This window comes from Pholis gunnellus, assembly GCF_910591455.1.
Source record: "Pholis gunnellus genome assembly, chromosome: 23".
Classification (NCBI taxonomy): domain Eukaryota; kingdom Metazoa; phylum Chordata; class Actinopteri; order Perciformes; family Pholidae; genus Pholis; species Pholis gunnellus.
The window spans coordinates 4,814,300-4,836,832 of NC_136550.1; the positions used below are offsets into that span (position 1 = coordinate 4,814,300).

General features: G+C 44.4%; 1 protein-coding gene across 1 annotated transcript in view; it reads right to left on the reverse strand.

Annotated features, from left to right (window-relative positions):
• The window catches only part of svep1 (sushi, von Willebrand factor type A, EGF and pentraxin domain containing 1), a gene marked incomplete at its 5' end in the record, with an annotated part of 70,678 nt that overhangs the window by 23,978 nt on the left and 24,167 nt on the right, over positions 1 to 22,533 (reverse strand). The window contains 7 exons of the mRNA XM_079185067.1: positions 931 to 1,038; positions 2,418 to 2,547; positions 3,006 to 3,124; positions 5,441 to 5,635; positions 7,480 to 7,659; positions 9,465 to 9,644; positions 10,633 to 10,791. Coding sequence (XP_079041193.1) covers positions 931 to 1,038; positions 2,418 to 2,547; positions 3,006 to 3,124; positions 5,441 to 5,635; positions 7,480 to 7,659; positions 9,465 to 9,644; positions 10,633 to 10,791 — 1,071 coding nt within the window. The remainder of the gene's footprint in view (positions 1 to 930; positions 1,039 to 2,417; positions 2,548 to 3,005; positions 3,125 to 5,440; positions 5,636 to 7,479; positions 7,660 to 9,464; positions 9,645 to 10,632; positions 10,792 to 22,533) is intronic.

Below are 22,533 nucleotides of genomic sequence, written 5' to 3' on the forward strand. Positions count from 1 at the left end.
CAGACAGGTAGGCAATGACCTGCCTACATATCTCTACACACAAACACATATCTGAGCTGTGTTAGTGTAATTCATGTGTGTGTGTGTGTGTGTGTGTGTGTGTGTGTAGAGACAGAGCCAGGGAATTACACGGGTCTGGCTGTGGGCTGGTACCCTGGAGAAGTCTGGTTTGTTGCCTGTCACCACCACGGCTGTTTGGGTGCAGCGAGAGCGCCAGGAGAAAGTCAGCCTGCGCTAAGATATTTAGTCTATTTGGCAGAGTGGCATTGATGCACTTCTGTAGAGCAGGATCGGTCTGAATTGCTTAGCATCAACATAATGAACCCAGCAGGGTGAAAAGAGAGACTAACGGGTTGCATATTAAATCCTCACAGTCCAGTGTGAACTTCCTGACCTCTTGAACTGCTCTTGAACAGGAAAAACACTGGAATAAAGTGATCGCTACGTGGTCCAGATTCATTAATTGGAGATAGAACTGCCTCACATGACTTCATGACTTTCATGTCTGAAAAATGGATGGAAAGAGAGCAAAAACACCTGCTTGTCTCTGCTGCCTCTGTCTGTTTTAACATTAACGACATTAACAGACACTGTGACAACTTCATCTGTCCACTGGTCCATTTCTATCTCAATCTGTCTTTGAAACAGACACAGAAATGAGGCATTCATGCACACAATTGCAATCCATCCTCTCACCATTGGGCCATATGTCCAGTTGGTGTCTCTCCACATGAATCACACACACACATACACACACACACACACACACACTCAAAGCCCTCTCCTGATCCCCTTTTTCCAGTCACCAAACGGAAAAGATCCTGTATAACCAATCATCAGTGGAGGAAGAGGGTGGAGCCGAGTGGAACAGAGGAGCAAAAGAATAAACCACCTCCGGCGCTGCCGTCTGAGAACGGCGTCGAGACATACCTGAGTTGTCGGAAAACTGTGGCACCTCCCAAACGGCCGCCGTCTCCGCGTCTGTGGCCTGGACAGTGGGCGGCGACCTGCACCTGTCGATCACCGGGGGCTCCGTATCTAGAGAGCGATACAGGGTTGTTAACTGCGGGTGTAATGACCAGATGGAGAACACACAATAAAAACAGCACATTTGTGGACATGAAACGTATCTTAAGACACTTAACAATTCATAAACACACAATATCTCCCAAGACTGGACTAGATTACGTTAGAGGAACACGTCGTGATGTGACTTTTTCTACACAGCAGTGCAGAGTGTCAGAGGGCACCAGTTAAACACATGTCTCTAATAAAAAACCACAACGTTCCACCGCCATAATAACATATGGAAATGTTCACGGCTACCATGCTCGAGGTTTTTCCCTCCGACTGTTGTGATTATCGAGCGGTTGACACGGGACTCCCCCCGTTTTTTTCCCCTCTCAGCGTTAACCCCGTTCGGCACCTGCTGGAGGCGGACGTACTCCCCTTTACTGGTGAGCGCCTCAATTAAATCACAGTTTTACACTGAATGACAGAAATAAGCTGCAGAGGAAGGCCATGGAGAGGCTGTCCCGCCGCCGGTTCAAACCTCACAAAGGTGAGTGTCCAACACTTAAAAATTGAAGTATGTATAATTAGGTTTACTCACATTCACTCAGCAGCTGATTAAAAAGTCTCAATATTTTTATTTTTTGCCATTACATGTGACACAGTTCTGTTTTCTTCTACTCAGTATTTCAACTACTGTCACCGTCAGCTGATGTTTACTCTAGTCCTCTGGAATAGATGGTTGAAACCAATGACTTTTAAAGGGAAAGCTCACCCCGAAATCAAAAATACTTATTTTTTCCTCTTGCCTCTGGTGCTACATACATGTACATACTGTATATAGATTGGTATGAGTTGCCTAGTTTTGGAGATATCGTCCCGAGAGACGTCTGCCATCTTTTGAATTATAGTGTGACTAGATTGCGCTTGGCTTGTGGTGCTCAATGTGCCAAAAAAAACCTCAACAGCAATGTCTCTTTACAGAGATCATAAACCCGGTTACTCACGATAATCCACAGATCTTGTTAGCGGTTTCATGAACAAACTATTTACTTTCAACCATAGTTGAAATGTATTTAAAATGCTTAAATTACAATTTGTCAGCACTGCCACGGACAAATAAATATTACATCAATCATGTGAAACATATTGTATACAGAGCAGCACATCTGTGTGTACTTGAGCCAGCAGAAGACAGAACAATAGATGGAAAGCCAAAAAGCTAATGGGACTGTTTTTAGGGAGACGCCTCGCGTCAGATGAGAGGCCTTGATGTCTTTTTTTGATGTCTTTAAAGACGTAGCCTTTAAAGACACTATGGGTCGAATATTTATGTGGGAATAGCGTCGAAGTTGTTGACGCAGACATTGTTTGCATTGATGCGGTCTCCGGAGGAGTGAACCCACCGACGACAGTGACAGTGAAGGAGCAGTTGGCCTGGTTCCCCGAGCGGTCGGTCCCAATGTAGGTGATGGTTTCCTTCCCAATGGGCAACAGCTGGGGGGGAGTGTACACTGGCTTCACCTGCACCACCACCTGAAGGAAGGAGAGACGGTAAAAATATATAAAGAACTGGACTTAATGAGTTAAGTGCTGATGATGTGAGATACTGTTGTCCTGTGGAAACAAGAGTGAGGTTTCCTTGTTGTATTTGAAGGAATTTTAGGAACACAAAGTGGTACAAGTATTCAGTATTTCATAAGATGTATTGCAGAAATTATAGAACAAAATAGACATAACCTTGTTCTATCCCCCCCCCCCCTTTAATCATTGCATCATGACCCATCAGACTTATCTTGGGTCCCCTTAGGATGAACCACAGGGCTAAATCCACGAGTCCCTTTGGTGACTGAGAAGTGTTAACTGGCTAATATTCAACATTGATTTTCAACATTGGAATATATTTTTTACAATTTCCTAACATTGTTCCAATATGAAAATACTGTATCGTTGCACCCTACTACTGTACACTCTGTTTTAGTAAAGTGTCCAACCTCTTCTTTAGAGTTGTCGGTGGCAGTCGGGACGTTCCAGCTAACGTTGGCGGTGCCGCGTCGCTCATCCGTCTCTGCAACAATGTTGCCGGGACACTGGATCCCTGGTGGTTCAGCATCTGAAGAGACACGGAGACAAAAACTAAAACCCCGTGTTTCAGAGAAAGCAGAGTCTGGTCACCGCAAATGCTTCATCTGATTCCAGCTAATTTGATGACATACGGTCAGATTTAAATACGGCAGATGTTCCCTCCGTATACACCGACCTCAGCCTGCTCCTTGTTATCACTGAGGAAGCGGATGTGTGATGTCATCTGACCTCTTTAATCTCAATACATCACACACTCTTTATTGGATTTTACTGAATCAAACACAGAGTGCACCTCTGTCATTGTTCCAACGAGACCAAATACCACTGACGCTACATTTACACTGTACGTGTAACTGTCCCTTAACTCTGTTCATCTATTGGCTCAACATTAAGCCACAACAGACAGCAGGGGTTAATGGAGACAGAAGTGATGATGCTATATGTTATTGTGAAAAGGGAAGCTTCATCTTGGATGCATTACATGTTTTGGTCTTGATAATCAGTACAACATAATATTCAAACTTGTTATTGTTAAATCCAACAAGAAGAAGCTGCGGCCTCCTTTACCTCTGGAGCTTATTAACCCAGCAGGGTCCCGTTAAGCAACTGTTTAAGTGAAGCTTGTACATAAATGTATCGCCATCGATCAACACATTAATAGCTGCTGGTTATAACGAGCGTAATGAGGATGCTTGGCTGTAACTGGTCCACGTGTGTTTTTATGGAAATCTGAGCAAATGTTGATCCACTGAATTCACTGCCAGGTACAGTCAACAGCAACGGGACGGAGTCATCTGCAAGGTCCCAAACAAGCAGGACAAGTCTGCCTATGAATACTTTCACTTTCTTTAACGTTGCGATTGATTTGCCGTTGAACACGGCTCAGAACCCCTCCTTCCTTTTTTTTTGCTCATTCTCAAAAGCTGCATGTTGTAACAACAGTTCGGTTCAACTCAGTCCAAGCCTGCAGTGAATGAGCCAAGCCTCCGAGGGTTGAGTCTCCCATCGATCGGCAGCGGTCATGCCTGTTGCGTCGTGTCAGAGAGTTGCTCCCATCTGGACCTGATGACCCATCCACTTAGGCATCCATCTCTGCTAAACACTAACACACTCAGCTCCGATCGGCTCCATTCATCTTCATAACAAGGGGAGCAGCATTTCACTCTGGGTGTCATCGACGTGAAGTGAGAGGCGAAAGAAGCCAGAAGCTTACAGAGAGCACTTTCAACTCCGTAATGACTTTCTATTTCTTGATCTCCTCAAAGTGTGCCGCCTACGCTGCAGCAGCACTCCATCTTTCTTCTATCTCACCTATATTTTCTTTATTTTCTTCCTTTCACTCCCCTTCCCTTCAGACTTGTGCCCCGAGGAGGATCAGAGAAACTCATCTTCTCTCCAGCACCCCATTATAAAACACCTACAGATGACTCATCCTCCCCTCTCACCTCCCCGTCCGCCCCGCCTCTCCGTTCGTTTTCATCTTCATGGCACCTCTTCCCTCCCCTTAACGACGGCGGCCCCTTCATTAGCAAAACTTTCACCGTGAGGAAATGAGGGGATTGAAGGACAGAGCTGCCCTGCCCTGCACCACCTGTTTCACCTGCGAGGCATCTGGAGGGGCTGCAGTCCATTACGATGATCTCCAGCCCCGCCGGAGCGGAGGAGAGAGTCACGAGAGCTCGGACATGGTATGGTTCGAGTTAGCGACCCGAGGCCCGCTTCAAAAACAGGGCTAGCGCCATTCCCACCATTCACAAAGCGGAGAAAAATCCAGACAGTGGGAACAGAGAATGGAAAAAAGAATGTATCCCTCCAAGTTTCCTGCTGTTTTCTTTTTATAACTGCCTCCCTGTCCACGTACTCTGTATCTTTCTTTTTCATTTAAACCCTGTAAAGTTAACTGTAAGTGTTGTAATCAGCTTTAACGAACTACCGAAGGAGGGAAACCTCTGGCAGGTACAACCAAATACAGATGTGACTATTCACTTTTACGAATCCATTACTTTTAGTTTTTTTTTAGATCACAACAGTTGCAGGTTGTAACTCCCCATAACATCTCAAACCTTTCACGATTCTGTTTGTGTGCAGTATCAACGAACGCCAGATAAAATGTTAATTACTGGGCTTCGGGAGTGTTGATAAGTGGGTGTAAGTTGATAAAGCCAGGCTAGCTTTATGCTAAGCTAATCACCTCCCGCCAGAGCGGTTTCCATCTTCTCATTTAACGGTCGTCAAGAAAGCAGAGAAGCGTATTTCCCAAAATGTTGAACTATTGCTTTGAATATAGCCTGACCTAAACTCCAATATATAAGACACACACACACACACACACGCGGTCCGTTACCTGTACAGATGGCTTTGTGGACATTAGCGGTCCAGTTTCCAGAGCTCATGCACACCGCCTTCCTGTTCCCCTGGAGACTGTAACCTTGACGGCAGGTGAGGAGGCAAGCGGAGCCCGGAGACACCGTCCTCTTCCCGCAGGCGGGCGGCGACAGCAAGATGTTCTTCAGAGTCCCGATGGGGGGACAGCGCACCTCTGGGGAGAAAGTGAGAGAAACCAAGAGATGAATCTGATGTCGTTTATTTTGTCCCTGAACAAATATCTGCAGACCAACAGTCGGAGTTGAACTTTATTCAGGACTCTTTTTGTTTGTTGTTCACTATCAAAAGGAGCTAATGAAGTTTTGTGCATGACTGTAATCTGGCTTGCTGTCAGAAAAAGAAATCTATTGAGTATCAGAGGATATGGCCCGTCTGAGCATAAAAGAACAGAACAAGCAAATAAACCTTTTTCCTGGATCACAAGCGCGCTTCCTGTGGTTTTACCCAAATGTGATAAAATCGTACTTTCAGCTGGCTCAACCATAAACGCCAACAATAAAGCTATTTTCAGGGGTTGAGTATCAGAAAGTGGCTCAAAAACAACAAACATTTGGTCGGGAATCAACCGAAGGAAGCACGAACCACAGGACTCATACACTGGAGGCCTTTTGTGCATTTTTGGGATGCAGGCCAGTTGGGCTCTCACTTGATGATGGATAGATCTTATTCTCTCGCTCTCTAACTCCTGTTTCATTGGCTTTAGCTGTAGGAGCTATAAAGGGGGGAAACTCACTGAGAGGGAGATTTCAATCAGAGGATAAAATATCTCAGCATCCTCTCAGGGGCAGCCGAGGCCGAGATCCCGTTTCACAACAAGGGAGACGGTCAAACAAACAAGCTGCAACTCAGTCAGCTGGAAGTTATCAATACACGGGGAGAGTTTCCCGGAAGCAGACCGGTCGGAGTTTTTAAATAGAGCAGCTAGCTGGTTGGTTGGAAGTGAGTCAGCGCCGGCCGGAGCACTGAGGCCGGAGGTTTGTGGCTAAACACTCTCACACTGTCCCTTTTTTGTGTGTTGTGTGTGCCTGACCCGGGTGCTCCTGTGGTGGGCATGAGTGTGTGCAACTATTTTAACTTAACTATCAGTTCTGAAGTGTGTGGGTCATTTTGTGTGCCCCTGCGTTGAAGCAGCGACTGTAGTTTGTTGCTGTGAGAAAGCAGATGTATCTTTCTCTGGATGATGTAGAGAGGCTCTGTGGTGACAATACGGACCATGTGTTTAACCGCCGTGCATGTGTGAGTGTATGTTATCATGCGTGTTTACATACGTGTGTAACACCACATGTTTTTATATCGGAATACCCGCGATAATCTATCTTTCTGTATCCTCAGCTGGACAGGAATCAGTGAGCGAAAACTACAATAATATGAGTTTACAGTTAAATACACGGCAGGCTTTGAGAAATCTATTGTGTGTGTTTATGTGAACGCAGGTCTGCACGATTTATCATAGAAAATATTGTAAATTGAATACCAGAATAAAGAAATCTAATTCAACTCTGAACTGTGAGCCAGTGTCACCTTATAGATTTCGACCAGGATGTTTGCCAAAAAGGCTACATGTACAATAAACACACATATTAAAAAACCTGCCATTGAAGAACTTATAACCAAACTGTGATTGTTGCACAAAACAGATGTTTCACTTGCTATGCCTCAATTAAGATGCAACTATGCTTTGTTTCCTCTTCAACTTCCTAAATGCAGTCATCACGACTGGCTGCTCTGCCGTCTCAATGTTTTCTTCCAGCAATGGATCACAAAGAGTCCTTTGTTTTGGATTCATATTTTACCTTTAGATATAAGGTCAATGTGTTCAATACTGCATGCTGATACAAACCCATGTGTGCCACAAAGACAAATACACAAAAATGACCACACGGCTCCAAAAAGAAACTTTTATGGAGTTTCTTTTAGAGAGTGAAAGATTAAAGGAAGAAGCAGCATCAGAAGTAACACACGGGGTGATGTAGAGGTTTGGAGGTGATGCAGGCTTACCCACACACCGAGGTTGGGATCCACTCCACTGGGAGTCGGCCTGGCAGGTGAGTCTGGGGTCTCCCTCTAGCCTGTAGCCTCGCTCGCAGCCCACCTGACACTCCGCCCTGTGGGATGCGACGCCATCGCTGCACCTCAGGAAGCCGTGCTGGGGCCGAGCGAGGGGCGAGCAGGAGCGCACTGCCGGTTGAAAATAAAAAGAAATAAACATGAGGATCCACTCTCCCAAAACAGAAACAATGTAATATTTACATTGCTACATGTCACTGGATCCATGTCATGAGTTGTGATAGAAGACGAGAGGCAACTCCTGCTCCCTCAAAATGACTAAAACAAACATTATTCAGTACTGTGTAATTTTATGCTAAATATGAGGTGTAACTTATAAACACATGCACTGTATATAAATCACAAGAGGAGCAGAAAGCAGTAAATCAACAGCAGGAATGCACAGCACCATTATCATCATCGTCGTCGTCTACAACCTGGGACCTATCATTTAACCCCAAATGTGAAAGTCCCTATGAAATAAAAGTCAAACATCCTCATGTGTGCCTGTTGTGAGTTATGATGAGGTCTAGAAAAAGGGTGTGTGTAGTGTGTTATTTCTCATCACCACCCAAAAGACAGACAGGCGGGTTGAGAGGAGACCCCCTCCCTCAGGGCTTCACTAGCTGGGAGGTCCGACAGTATGCGGCGAAGACTAGACTTAGTGTAACACATACAAGCAGACATATGCACACACACTCAGAAAATATATACCCAAAGCCACTACTATAAATCTCCAACACACACCCTTGAATATTCAACGTCTTGGTATTTCTATGAGTCACACTGTTGCCGTCTTTCGGTCATTTTCCTCATTATCTCTTCACGTCTCCAACTCCCTCTTTTCCTTTCCTTTCCTGAACTCTCTTGCTTCCTTCTGCACTATACCGTCTGTCTTTCCTTTCCTTGTATCCTGTCGGTCTGTTCTCCCTGAACTCACTCTCACTTTCTAAACTGATTCCTCCCCACCTCCCTCCCTTCCTTCTAACATCTGGCCTGGCAGAGAGCAGTAGTCTCCCAGCAAATGTTGATTCCTTGTTCAGTCTAAACACATGTGATCTCAATACACGGCAAGGAACCTTTACACGCCGCCACACACAGACTCCCTCGAGCTCGTAGGAGACTCGACAACGAGTTAGTACAACTAATACCCTTTATCTTGATATGTTAATTTAATGCTACGTAAATGTTTATGAGGGTTCGCAGAGATCAGAGGGGAGGCGGCAGGCTGTGAGGACTTTGCAAGATACTCTTCAATAATGTAAAAGTTTTCTGAAAAAGGCAAAAACACACAATAGAAGGGCAGAATTTGAAAATACAGCCCTCTATAGCTCTCGTCTCTCTGTCTTAAGGATGTGCATATGCACACATCATCCCTATCACGATGGAGATTCTGATGCTTAACTATGAGCAACATTTTCTCTCCATTTCTGAAACACTTTGCCGATGTCGTCAGACTTTATATTCACGAGTCTGTCATCTGTTCTTGGGGTTGCTTTGCAGTGTCGGCACGTTGCCGCCAGTGTTGGAATAGAAACTTTTCCTGCAGGATTTTCTGCCACTGGATCAGGCTTTCAGCGTCTGAAGGGATGTGCACACATACCAGCATTCATAGCAACAGCCAATAGAAACTGGATAGAATCTGAAGTGACCTGTGATTGGGCAAAGTCTTTCTTTTCAAAAGCCAGAAAACAGAGCCAAGAGGAGTTTTCTCTCAGACCAATATGCTGAAAGATCATAATGCCCAATAACAGCAAAAATAAACTGCCTACCCAAGCATTAAGTCCTTTTTCAAGTAAGAAAAAAGCAGAAATTCTCTGGTTCCAGCTTCTTAAATACAAATAAATCTTTGGGTTTTGGACCAAACAAACAATTCACCCCTCCATCTGGGATCATTTTTATTTTATCATCATGCATCGGGCCGGCTTCCTGCTTACCTCTGCAGCTGGCAGGTGTCCCTGACCAGATGCCGTCAGCCTGGCACAGTCTGATGCTGGTTCCCTGGAGTTCATAATCTGGTTGGCATCGCACACCGCAGGCCGCATCGAAGTGGTTGTTACATACATTCTGGACGAAAAAGCCATTTTCTGGAGGAGACAGTGCTGGACAATACACCACTGGAAGAAGAAGAAGAAGAAGAAGAAACATTTTGAGAAATCCTGAATTTCATATTGTAGCTAACAGAAAAGGGCATTCAACACACACACACACACACACACACACACACACACACACACACACACACACACAGTCTGCTGGTGGGAAATGCTGACACAGTGGAAAGTTTATATTCCTAACAAAAAGGATAACAAAGTGTGAAAGCAAAAAATTACAGGTTGTCAAACATCACCGCCCCAATCTACTCAGAGGGGGGAAGAGAAAGCTAAACGCCGTCCAAGAAAGAGATGATTAATGAACGTTGTTGTGTTCAGAATGAACTGCTGTGGGGAAATCGCTGGCTCATTCTTCAAGGAATGAGAAAACCACTGAAATTACTGGAAGCAGATTCACAATACACAGTACGCTCTGATAATAACCTCATACTTCTGTGGAATACCGTGTTTCCATTCCAGTTGATTCACCGTCACGTATCGCTGCATTTTCACTATCCTTAGCGGCCACAATGTCTCCCACACCGCTACTTTATGAAACATTCACGTGTCAAACCCGATATACAAACTCACGAGGACTGGAAATCACACTTTTACATAAAGTCTGCAATCGGATTAAGATATTCTTCATTGTCTGAGTCATGCTTAAAACTGCATTATGGTTCCTAGAAGTCATTAAAGGGTCATAAAACATGCTCCGCCGACAGACAGGTTTAAGTATAATTAATAATGTGATGCCTTTTTCTCTTGATGAACAGTGGACTTGGCATTCAGCTGTTAAGAATTAGTAATGCTCAGACTTGTCAGTTGGAAAACATTTAACGTTTAAAATAGTAAAAATAAAAGATGGAAAACCTTTTGGGAATCACTCATTTGTTTTTATAAAGCGTCAAAAGCGATTTTCTGCTGAAAGGCACACCAGTGTCGGGATTGAGACCCATCGGGCTAAATGAAATCGAGCTGACGGTGCAGTTAACAGATTAGTGACTCTCACCCTGGCAGGTCATGCCGATTGGCTGATAGCCCGGCTTGCAGACGCAGTCGCCGAGGGAGGTGCTGCCAGGCTGAGAGGTGTGCTGCGAGTCGGGGCACGACAGGCAGGTGCTCAGGCCTCCTGGTGTTCCCTCTGGTTTATAGGTGCCCGGTGGACATGCTGGGAGGAGCAGAGGAGAGGAAAAACACTGCAGTCACACAACAATTGCACACAAAAATGTCTGTTATGGACACCCAGAGAAAAAGACACAGCTGGACGGAAAGACGGAATGATGGACATCTATAAAAGCAAATTATGTTGAGATGAAAAGCTGAAACTGAAAAACAGATTTATGAGGAGACTTTGATCGTATTCAGGCCTGGACATGAAATGGCGGAAAAAGTTGCATAATTGACAAAATGATCTCTCAAAAGAACGAGTTCAGTTCAAGCGTCTTAATTATTCCAAGCAGTTTGACTATTTCACAAAGAAATGCGACAATCAAAGAACATTATTAACATCTAGAAGCAGTTACGCTTCGCCTGTGAGCACACATGGGCTGGATTAGGAAACCGTTTCATCACCTGCACGCGCACACACACACGCACGCGCACACACACACACACACACACACACACACACACACACACACACACAGACGCACAGTAACAGAGTGTGTTTCCTATTACCGTCACCTGAGTCCGATCAGAGGACATGCTGCAAAGATGAAGCAGCATGGGTCATATGAAGGTCCTCCAACATTCTTTCATTCGCCATCAATCAACGTCGTCTCAGCGCATCACTTTGCGTTGCAGAGGAGTACAAATGAATGACCGAACCCCTCGCGTGGTCTTATCTGGGTTTAAAGGTTACTTTCACATGGGATCGCTCATAAATTACGGATTAACCGATTAAACCTGCGATCCGCTGAACTATATTCAGTGACGTAACGTGCCTTTAATTCTGATATCGAGTGATCTCGTACGTCTCTGATGTTTTTTTCATTAACTACTTTGAATTAGCTCCAAAATTCAGATTATGATTATTTGAATTATGTTATTATCAGGGACAACAGCCCTTATCAGCCATTATACGGGTAGATTCACACAAGCAATTTGCTGCGCTGGTAATTCCCATAATTCACTGTGATAACTGGTGCACTTTGTGGAGGAAAACGCTTTTAATCAGTTGCTCCCCAAAGTTTAAGCAATTTTCTTCTGCGCTGTTTTTGTTCCTGTGTATTCAAACCACTTTAAAATGACGATTATCCAGCAGCCACTAACTTTGATGACTGCATGTACAAATGAATCACACCGACTGTTTTCCCGTCACGTCCACAGTCGGAGTTTAGAAAACTCTCTCAGGAGTTTAACTTACGGTTGTATCATCAATTAATCCTTTGGTCCACTGGATGTCAGAAGGTAATTATGAAGGCGTGTTGTGGTTTCCCCGGGAGCCCTGGGCGGCTTTTCTGGTGACTTATTTGATTTTATCGGTAGTCTGAAGCCCAACGATACTCAGTTAACACATTTGAGAACCACTGTGGAGTAACCGCTGACATTTTAGCTCCATAAAGAGCCAAAGTGAAACCAGAACTGCTCCAAGAGTAAGAACACCTCATTCAAAGTCCCACTAACATGTGTTACTACCCTAATAACTAAAGATACAGCTTTGGAGGAGAGTATGGTGCTCCGTATGTCTCGATGAGGACGGTAGTTTATTGAAAAACTTTCTATTTTCTAAAGGTCTTTAATGAACAGCATTTCCCATAATCCCACAAAGCTTCATCGGCTTAAAGTTACAGCTCGAGTCGAAGGAGTCGCTGCAAACTCACAGATGTCTGAATCAGATCAGATGTCTGTAATAACAAGGACAGAGACGAGCAAACCTTTTTTAGACAGCAGAGATTACGGGTCATGAAATAGAAAAATATGACTTTGGAAGAGTGTTGGTGAGTTTAAGGACATGGGAGACACAAAGACACGATAACGCAATTATCTGTTAAGGATTCGTTTCTTCCATAAGTAACAATGAAAGACATGTTGAGTGAGAGATTACATTAAGTAATGAAGCTATAACAACAGAGGCTTCACAGGACTTTGGCTCTCTATCTACTGTATAATCTGATTGTTTTCTGGTCCACCTTTCAAACAGATGCAAGTCTGAACATACATGTATGAGCCACTCATATGAGACTGCTGTTGTGTGCTAAAAGTCCAATCAATGACTCCATGACTGCACCCAAAGCTTCAGAAACATAACTTCTAAACCATAGAATCACATTGCATGTGGCTCAAATAAAGTTAATTCGTTAACAGATTACAGTCGGGCGCTGCACTGTTACTCACGTCATCCTCTATTCAAGCAAATCCAAAGTGTTGTTTGCATCAATTTGAAAAACAAACCCACAGTATCGACTACAGCGGGCTTCCAAATCAGAACCGGCTCCGGAGAGAAAGGGGAGTTTCAGACAGCTGCTTTCAGACAGTTTAATTTGGTGTTGTGCTCTTTAAATGAGGAAATCATAAACTTTCTCAATCCACACCCACACACACACACACATCATTGAAACACTTGCAATACATTTGAAGAAATACGCAGAAAAGCTGGTATTCACATGGGACATGTTCAAACCCCCTTTGGTGTGAGCAGCAACCAGTTATGAGAACATACGCATTATAGTTTCACGTCGGTTATATCAATGTCTTTGTTGGCATCAGTTCAGAGGGCTCCACTTTATGACATACAGCTTAAGTAAACTGTGATTTTTTGTTTTAAAACCAGGCAGGTTGACTTACACGCCGTCCTGTACGGTAGGCGCAACAGAGAATCCATAGTACTAATATTCTTCACAAGTCATTTACTCGCCGCTAAGCCAGAGGCCTCAGGCCAGGTGTGAGTTTCCACTGCTGAGCCAATGCCAGGCTGGCCTCTCACCACACAGTCACTCCCTCCCTCAGCTGAAACCCGGCAGCAGGTCAGCCAGGAGATGTTAAACAACTGTAAAGCAGGCACTGGCTGCTGGCACTCAAATGCACCCAGTAATCCACATCAAACACACACATACCACACACAAACCATGTGGTATATACCTGCTCTGGTGCAGACAGTGAGTGTGTGTCCGTCTGCATTTGATAACAAAAGCAGCCGATGGAATTTTCTCCGTCCTTTAAACTCAGAGGAGGCATCTTGTATAAGACGGTGCGACAGCTAAAAGTGTCCCCTCTGTTCAAGTCCTCGGGAATCTGTTCTACAGCTTCATTTTAAGGTTTACAGGAAGCCTAGTTAGTTTTAATGTGAATAATAACTCACCCAAAGCGCAACAGTGGAAAGACTGTATATCGCAAAGAAATATATAAAATTTCAAATTCCTGGCCGGTTGCACGTGCTGGCAGGTCGAAATGTACACAGACGGATATGCGAGGTCACACACATAAACACAAACACACACAGAGTTTAGAAGGACCAGACATGGCTTCTGGCGACGAAGGAGGGAGGGGAAGGATGGACAGGAAGGGATAAATGATGAAAGAACGAGCGGCCGTGAATCTAAAATAAAGAAGGAAAAGCTGGAAGGAGAACGTGGAGAGAACCTGTGGGGAATTTCCTTTTAAAATGTATCATTGCTCCACGACTGGAGCCAAAAGTCAGACCCCAAAACTGAAACTAATTGTGTTTGGACGCGGCGCTGGTCTGAAGTACGCGGCAGCCAATAGAATTGGGTCCGTGCAGTTGCTCTGCTGCACTGCACCCTTCATTTAGAGAGGAAGTTGACTGTCAGCGGGCCAGATGACCATAAAACAGAAAGCGCCTGCTGTGTCTGGGCTGGTAGTAACCGTACGCAGGGAGAGCAGCTGGTCAAAGAGAACTACTGTACGCAGTAATGACCTGAGGAGAGGAAAAGAGCCGGCCTCTGTGATCAGACGCTATTTATTTTAAAAGCTAAAGCAATATTTGAGCAATCCTAATGACTAATAATGAAGTTAAATGATGTTTCACAACACCACCGGCTTTACTTTCTGATTCTTACAACATCCTTTCGAAAACAAAGTTTTTTGAATTTTTTTAATATATCTACATCAGAGTGAAATATTACTTTAAAATAAAAGACGTTGGTCGGCCAAACAATCATTTTTGAGAGGAGATTAGAAAAACAGAGTAATCAATTTGGATGTCGAATTTTCCAACAAGGCGTCTCCTCCTGCCGACCGACTTTGACTCTCTTAACCACTGACCTGAGGTCTGCTCTTAAAGGACAAGTTCACCATCATTGCCTGTGCACAGTAGCCAAAGCTGGTATCGGCTAATGTAGTGACATTACTTGAGGCCATTTATCTGATTTTGCGCAGCTCCCAAGGAGCCACAAAACACTTAATACAACCATTTCCCCGTATGCAGGAGGCCTGCAAACAGCTTCTGATGTGTAAAATCTGTGCAGTTCCCCTTTAAGACATTAACTCAAAGTTTAAAGCTCTCCTTTGGATTCAAAGACTAACTAGCTTAGCTGTCCATAACATTTGACACACAAAAGAAAAACACAAGAATTCATTCTTTTAGGATTACATAGGGAGTCAAAAAGAAAACGCAGCGACAAAAGCCAGTTCATCTGTTAAAGTCCTTTCTCTTAATATGAAGTAAGTCATTTAAACTGGCAGACACGTCTGGCCCGGGAGCCAAAGTTACTATCACAAGAGAATCTCTTGAGTCTCCGGGGAAAAGGCTGCGTTCGATTAGCCGGGCCTAAAAACAGACTGGGACGGAAACGATGAAAGGAGGGCGAAAGAGGGAGAGCGAGAACATCTGCCTCCTCAGCCACAATGACGAACAGAGGAAGAGAAGAGGTTTCATCTGAGAGGGACGTATTCCGCTCAGTCCAACAAAATCCACAAACACACAATCCATTCAGTCCTCATACACTGCTTCCCACATGGTATATTGAACATACATATATACACATATATATATATATATATATATTGTTCTGCAACCGTGTCTTTATCAGACATCCATAAACACTCTTCTTTCTTTCTTTCTTGAACAACAGACTGCATTTAGAGTTAAGGAACATAACTTGTCGCTGACACAATGAGTAGCGAACATTATGGGCTTCATGTGCAAAGCAGACAGTAAAAGTAACAAATATTTCTGCGGCCCTGTAATATTTGCTGCGATGCCGTGACCCAATTCTGTCCGTCTGTCATCTTTAAAGCCAAAACAATGGAGGCTGAAAGACGTTCAGCAATATTGCGAATGGGCTGTTGAATCTGGACAGGGGCCACTTGTGGTCGAGGGCCCTCTCACACGAGGAACGTTGTTAAGTTGGGCCTTAAATTCCTGGGTGTTTCACTGCGAAAACAATGCTCACATGCGAGGAAACTTCCCCCTCTGAACTGAGGCTTCTCGTGCGCGTTTGAGGAGCATAAATAGACAACTGCAACGGACAATTAAAATGTATAGTCTAGCCCTCAAAAACAAACATACATTCACAAAAAAAAAAGGCCTGACGGAGGCATGAAGAAGCTGGGGCTCAGTTTGAATGATTCAATTCAGATAAACACAGTCTGTATATACATTAATTCTGAGCCAGCACTTTATATGCATCCCACCCGTTTATTGCAGTTATGGTAGCCTCAGTGACACGCCACCATAAAAAGAAAAGCACGAGCATCTGTCCACCATTCAGCAGTTTCCCAAAGTCCTGCTGCACTCATGACCTCATGAAGAAGAGTGAGGATGAATCTGTGACGTCCTGGTTTACCAATGAAGTGTGCGGCATCGCCACAAAATGAACAAAACATAAATTCCCAGCTCTAATTAAACAACTATTTCAGCTATTTGTTATGGAAGCTTTCAGCAGCAGATTTCAGACTTCCAAATCCGCTGAGGAAAAAGAAAGAAAACCACACAGCTGGCCTGCAGACTGCCGTCACCTGGTTCACTTTTCTGCTCCACTTGGAGATACATTTTGCCGTCATAGAATCAAAGACTGGAACCAAGAAGTGTCTGCGTTTGCAGCGATACGGGTCACAAGAATTTTCCAACCTCAATACACGGGTCACCTGTAGCAAAAAAAAAAAAAAAAAAAAGAAGAAGTTTGGGAATCACATCCTCCCAGTGGAATGACAGGATGCTCTAAATCACACTGACGGAGTCTCATTGAAGTCTGGTCTGCTCTCCAGCTGGATTGTGGAGTGAAAAGGGGGGGGGGGGGGAGATGTGGCTGCAGCACAGCTGTCCACCTACACAGCCTCCATCCGGGTGGGAGTGGGTGGGTGGGGGGGGGGGGGCGGACTTCCCCATCCCAAGAATGTGAAAGTCCTCTTTGGAGAGGAAACTGAGGAAGTTCGGTGGCTCTTCCAATCGCTGTCTGCCTGTTTATTATTCCATCCCTATTCCCGAGGGAAAATGACTTCACCGCAATTGCTAGATACCTCTTATGGATTCCCAAGGACAGAGGGAGACTGTCCTCTCTGCTCGCTTATTACAGACTCCCGGGATTCAACGGGGAGAACGAGGCAAACCGCTAGACAACTGTGCAAACACAGGTTGGTCTCCGGTCTGGGGTGCGCGATTAGAGACGTCAGTGTGCTGAGAAACGTTGCGATATGACGACGTAGCACAACACCCGTTGAAGAAAAAGGCTCGTTTTCATTTCCTTTTTCGATTGTTATGGCACCGTTCCACCAAATTCCAAGGATGAAGGATGCACATGCACACATACAGTACCACATTGCGTGTGCAGAAAACACCCCACCACACATGCTCATGTACATACATGGACACTAATCCACTACACACACACACTCCACAGTTCCCACAGTAGCCTCAGGCTTGGTGTTTCCTCGTGGGATTGTGAGCTCCGGGATGCACATAAAGTACATGCTAATCCAAATGAGAGTCGCAAACAAACTGAAAACAATTGCGGTTCTTGTCCCGTCGTCCTGCCAACTCTCCACACCCAAACATCAGCTCACACCACGGTCACGCACACACACTGTTTCTACGTATAAAACAATTTGTTGGAGTTGAAGAAGCCGGACAGGAGCTGATCGGTGGGTCAGAGAGCGAGAGCAAAAGAAAAAGACAGATGCTTCTCTTCCAGAAAGCTGGCAGCTGCCGACTTCCTCCATCCTTAGCCTTGTGACCTTCGACGTAGCGCGTGTCCCTCTTCATCACCTCCCACCGACTGGAGAGATTTCAGTCAGCAGCACACACACACACACAGAATGGGAAGATCAGAAAGTGAAAGGAAGTAGGAGGGTGCTGAAAGAGCGCTGAGGAGGGTCGGTGGAAATATCCAGAGATGGATGGGGGTCACAGAAAGGGACAAACATGTTGGATTTGAAGAAGGGCAAAGGCCTTGGAAAAGACACTGGAGGAAAGCACTTACGATGCTAAAGGAGAGAGTCATTCCACCTTAAATTCCCAAGGGCACATTTGTCAGTTTAAATTATGTGTGAGAGAGAAGCACAAAGAAGTTAGAATATTTGAAGTGCAAAAAGTAAATTTTTTCTTTGTGCACGTTGTCAGTCCTGGGTGATGTTGGCACACAGGATCATGATTAAAATAAAGCTTTTAAAAAAGTTAAAATAACGTTACAGTGTGAGTTAATAAGGGATTCACTACTGATTCTTTTGTTTATGAATACTTTATGCAGTGTTGCAAGTTATTATACTACTAATATAATGATGTATATTTGCCCCGACATCTTAAAAGTATATTACGTGATTATTTTTGCTCTAGACTTTCACTAAATGCATCAATTCACCAGAATCCTGCAACTACGAGAGTATTTCACTGTGTTTCATAATAAAGACTAATGACATATTGTCAATAAAATAAAATAAAATCTAAACTACCATATCTTAGTTTCACGAATAGAAATGGTTGCACACAGACAGTCAAGAATACGTGACTGAATCCTCACACCGTGAATCTGATCAGAACAAATGTGACAAAAAGGTGTTTCTGCTCCACTTACTCCGGCTCTGTAAATGGCTAATTTACATGCGGTGCACCTGGTGACACGGTACAGTAGCTGGAAAGAGGCTCGTAAAGATGGAGAAGAAGAAGAAGGGGGAAGCTGTGAAAGAAGGGGGGGGTAGCAGCAGTGGAAGGCACAAGGAAAATAAAAGAGAAATTGACTAGAACGATGGAAAGAGACGGAGGAGGAGGAGGAGTGTTAATGACAGAGCGAGGCTCTGCTACGCATCGCTGCCTGTTTCACGGCTCCTTGTTTTTCATGCTCTCCAGCAGAGAACGGTCCTATTAGGCCCAGTTTATAGCCTCTCTGCCTCCTCGCTCCTTCGTCTCTCGTCTTATTTTTTCAAACACACACACACACACAGAGAGTGGCCGCAGTTTACAACACGAGCCGTGTCTGCTTTACGACATCCTTGACCTACAAACGCGGCAGCAGTAGTCATCAATTAAGGCTTTTCACAGACCTATATGTGTCGTTTAATGAGGGGAGGAACGGTGGAACGGGGCTGAAACATGTGGCGTTGAGGGACTAATATGGATTTCAACACTGCCTGTACTTTAAGACCGATGTACACAATCTGCTCTCAAGCTAAAGAAAAAAGAAACTTCAAACACCGAATGACATGAAAGACTGTCCGAAAAACACCTGAGGGCAGCTCACACACTGGGCTCTGTTGAAAGCTCTTTCTATGCACGTTTGGTGAGCTGCCAAATTCCCTTTCAATTGCTGAACTTCCTGTTACTTTGTTTTTGTATTTCACTTGGTAAAGGATTACTTGTGTTTATTGGAACTTGGGTTTTGTTTGTTTTATAACTTTTACCATCACCTCTACCCGCGTGAGCCACTTTAATTTGAGTGACACTATTTTGTTTCTCAGTAATAATCTCTCACTGAGAAACAAATGACTTGTTATTGTAACGCATTTATGAACCCGTCACGAGGGCGTCTGGTTTAATTGCATTTCAGTGCCACGAGGCCCGAGGAGCTGCAGCCGGTCCTCTTAAGGTGTTCGGCTTTCACAGGTAGTTATATACAGGATGTGTATACATAAACAGTTTGAACCTTTTATTCCTCTGTAATCACATTTTGATGTTTTATTTGTCTGTCTTTTATAAACACAACAGACTATTAGATATTACATTACGGGTTGTAAATCCCTCTGCAGTTATGTTCCACATAAATAATCTTTATTACTGAGCTTGTTAGCGGTAGTATTTCCCTCTCTCTCTCTCTCTCTCTCTCTCTCTCTCTCTCTCTCTCTCTCTCTCTCTCTCTCTCTCTCTCTCTCTCTCTCTCTCTCTCTCTCTCTCTCTCTCTCTCTCTCTCTCTCTGGCACTGAGCCAAAGTCTGATCTTTGCCCAGTCACTGAAAGCTCTCCATCCATCCGCCACAAAAGATGCATGGCTCCGGGGTGAGGAATCTCCCTCCCTCCCTCCCTCCCGTCCTCTTTCCACTCTCTGCTCCACCAAAGAAAAACACAAACTTCCATCCAATCAGCTTAAGCTATTAATGGGGGTTAGGGGAGTCAGGGTGGTGGTGGTACTTGACCCCCCCCCCCCCCTCTCAAAAACCCTCCTCCGCTTGTCGTCGCAGAATCCCAGGCATTTGCCCCCCCCCGCTCGTAACGAGACCAGAATTCATGTTGAGCAACTGACGCTTTTATTTTCGCCACAAAAATAATTGAGAAACGAGGAGTTGGACCGACGCAGAGAAGCTGTACAGAAGCAGACAGTCTGCTGTGGTTATTGTTGCTGCGGGGATTAAGATTTGTGCAGTTGGAGGAGTCTTTATACGCATGTTTATGTAACATGTTGGATGAGTTGGACAAACGCTAGAAACATATTTACTTTTGAAAGCACTGAAGTGCAAATTTTAACGACTGAGCAAACAGAAGGCCGGTGTCGAGCGTTAGGCGGCTTTCACCCGTCTGCTGGCAGAGGTGCTAATGACATTTTGGTAAACGACAAGGTATCTTAAGAAAAACACGGGCTGAAGTTCATGACATCTGCTGTAAATATTCAGAGTCCCCAGATGTGAAATCGTAATGGGTTTGACCTCCAGGTGCCGTCATCAGGCCACATCGCTTCCACAACATATCAAAAGTTAACGGGCAGTTTCCCATGACATCTGCTGAACATTACTTAATGCTCAGCAATAAAAACCATCAGCAGGCTCGTTAGTGCACCGATGCTGATAAGAAGAGCAAAACCATCATTACATTGTTTTTATTGGGTTGTATTGAAAGTAGACTTTCTGTTGTGATTTTACTTCGTTTTAGTATAAATCACCTCTTCAATTAACTATTTTAGGGATTATTTATTCAAATTTATTGCTAAAAAATATTTTCTTTTTAAAGCCAAGCGACCGTGCGTTCATCAACGTGTTGACAGCCGTTGTAAGACTGGACAAACCATGCATAAATGACTTTTTCCAACAACACACGCTGATGAATTTGAGTCTTGGCAGCGAGAAAGGAGCGCACATTGATTGACTGAGACGAGATTCTTGGCAGCGAGTAGGCTTCGGTAACAGTCGCATCACAATTCAACCACTGAAATCCTATGAGAACATTCATTTCCACCCGGTTCCATGTCAAAACGTTAAAGAGTTTGCCAATGTACACCATTTAGAATAATCTTAAACGAGAACTACAAGCAACAATCGAAACAGATTCGACCACACTTATCGTGCCCGAATCAATAAACCTTTAATCCTCGTGGCCAAAGAACATAAAACAACATAAACAAAAAGAAATTAAGAGCCAGAGCTACTGCACAGCTGAAACTGTTAATCCACTGCTATGTTTACAAAGGGATAGAAGTCTTAATATAAGTGTATGCTTTAGTGTGCGTTAATGTCCAATGATTTAAAGGCCCAATGTTGTAATCTATTATGACTCCAGTATGTAGTGTCTGTACTCTCTCAGGTGATATAAACAGGCTTGGCTCTGCGCCGTTGCCAGACATCTGGTATGTGTCAGATCCTTGAATGTGGTATATTTTAATGGCTCAGAGGTGTGTGTGCATGCAGAGCACGCCACAAACACGCGGCCGCGTGTGTGCGTGTGTGTGTGTGTGTTGCTCCCTGCGTAGTGTAAACCTGTGTGGAAGCGTGAGGGAGATGAGCTGCACAGCGTTGAGGACTTAGATGGAGATAAGCACCAACAAAAAGACATTTAAAACTGGAGACCTCTGCAAGGGAGGTGGGGCCAGAGAGTGAAAGGAGAGAAGAAAATAAATAACTATTGCAGCATTCCTCCCATTTCGTTGTCATTTTAATTCCTCCGTTTAATTTCAGCCCGACTCGAGGCTTCCCCTCCCGGGATCGCTCGGTCGTTCACATCCAGGCCGCAAATATTTATAGTGCAGACCCAGAAGGCCTCCTCCTCCTCCTTGTTGCAACAAACACAAGGAAACGGACGGTCCATCTACTCAGAGAGACGGATGTGTAATATGTTCAGGGTCGACTTGAGGCTCATTGCTGCCACGTGTCTCCTCTTCGAGAGGCCTCTATCGGCCAAATACTGTAAACATTGAGCAATGTGTCCAGTATCAACTCTGAGGGGGTTTGTTACACTCACAGCGTTAGAGTCAACAGCTCTTATCTTGGTCAAGTCAAAAGACGAAATATTGTGAATATTTTATTCAGTGGAACAGAATCTACTCTAATCTAATGTAAGGGACTTAGGGTCTTAATTATTACTGGTTAATCAATCAGTGTTTTACCGGTTTTTAATCACCGGATCTGTTTGTTTTGACCTCTGCGGATAATTCGGCTCCCGTTACAAACCTCCTGCACATTGAACACCGAAGGAATCCTGACCGGGAGAAGCTGACTGCAACGATGGCAATGGTGGTGAAGAGAACAACTCCCATGATCCCACACTACCTAACTCCGTCTCTGGTCATTGTTTTTAATGAGAGATTGTGTGGAAGAGA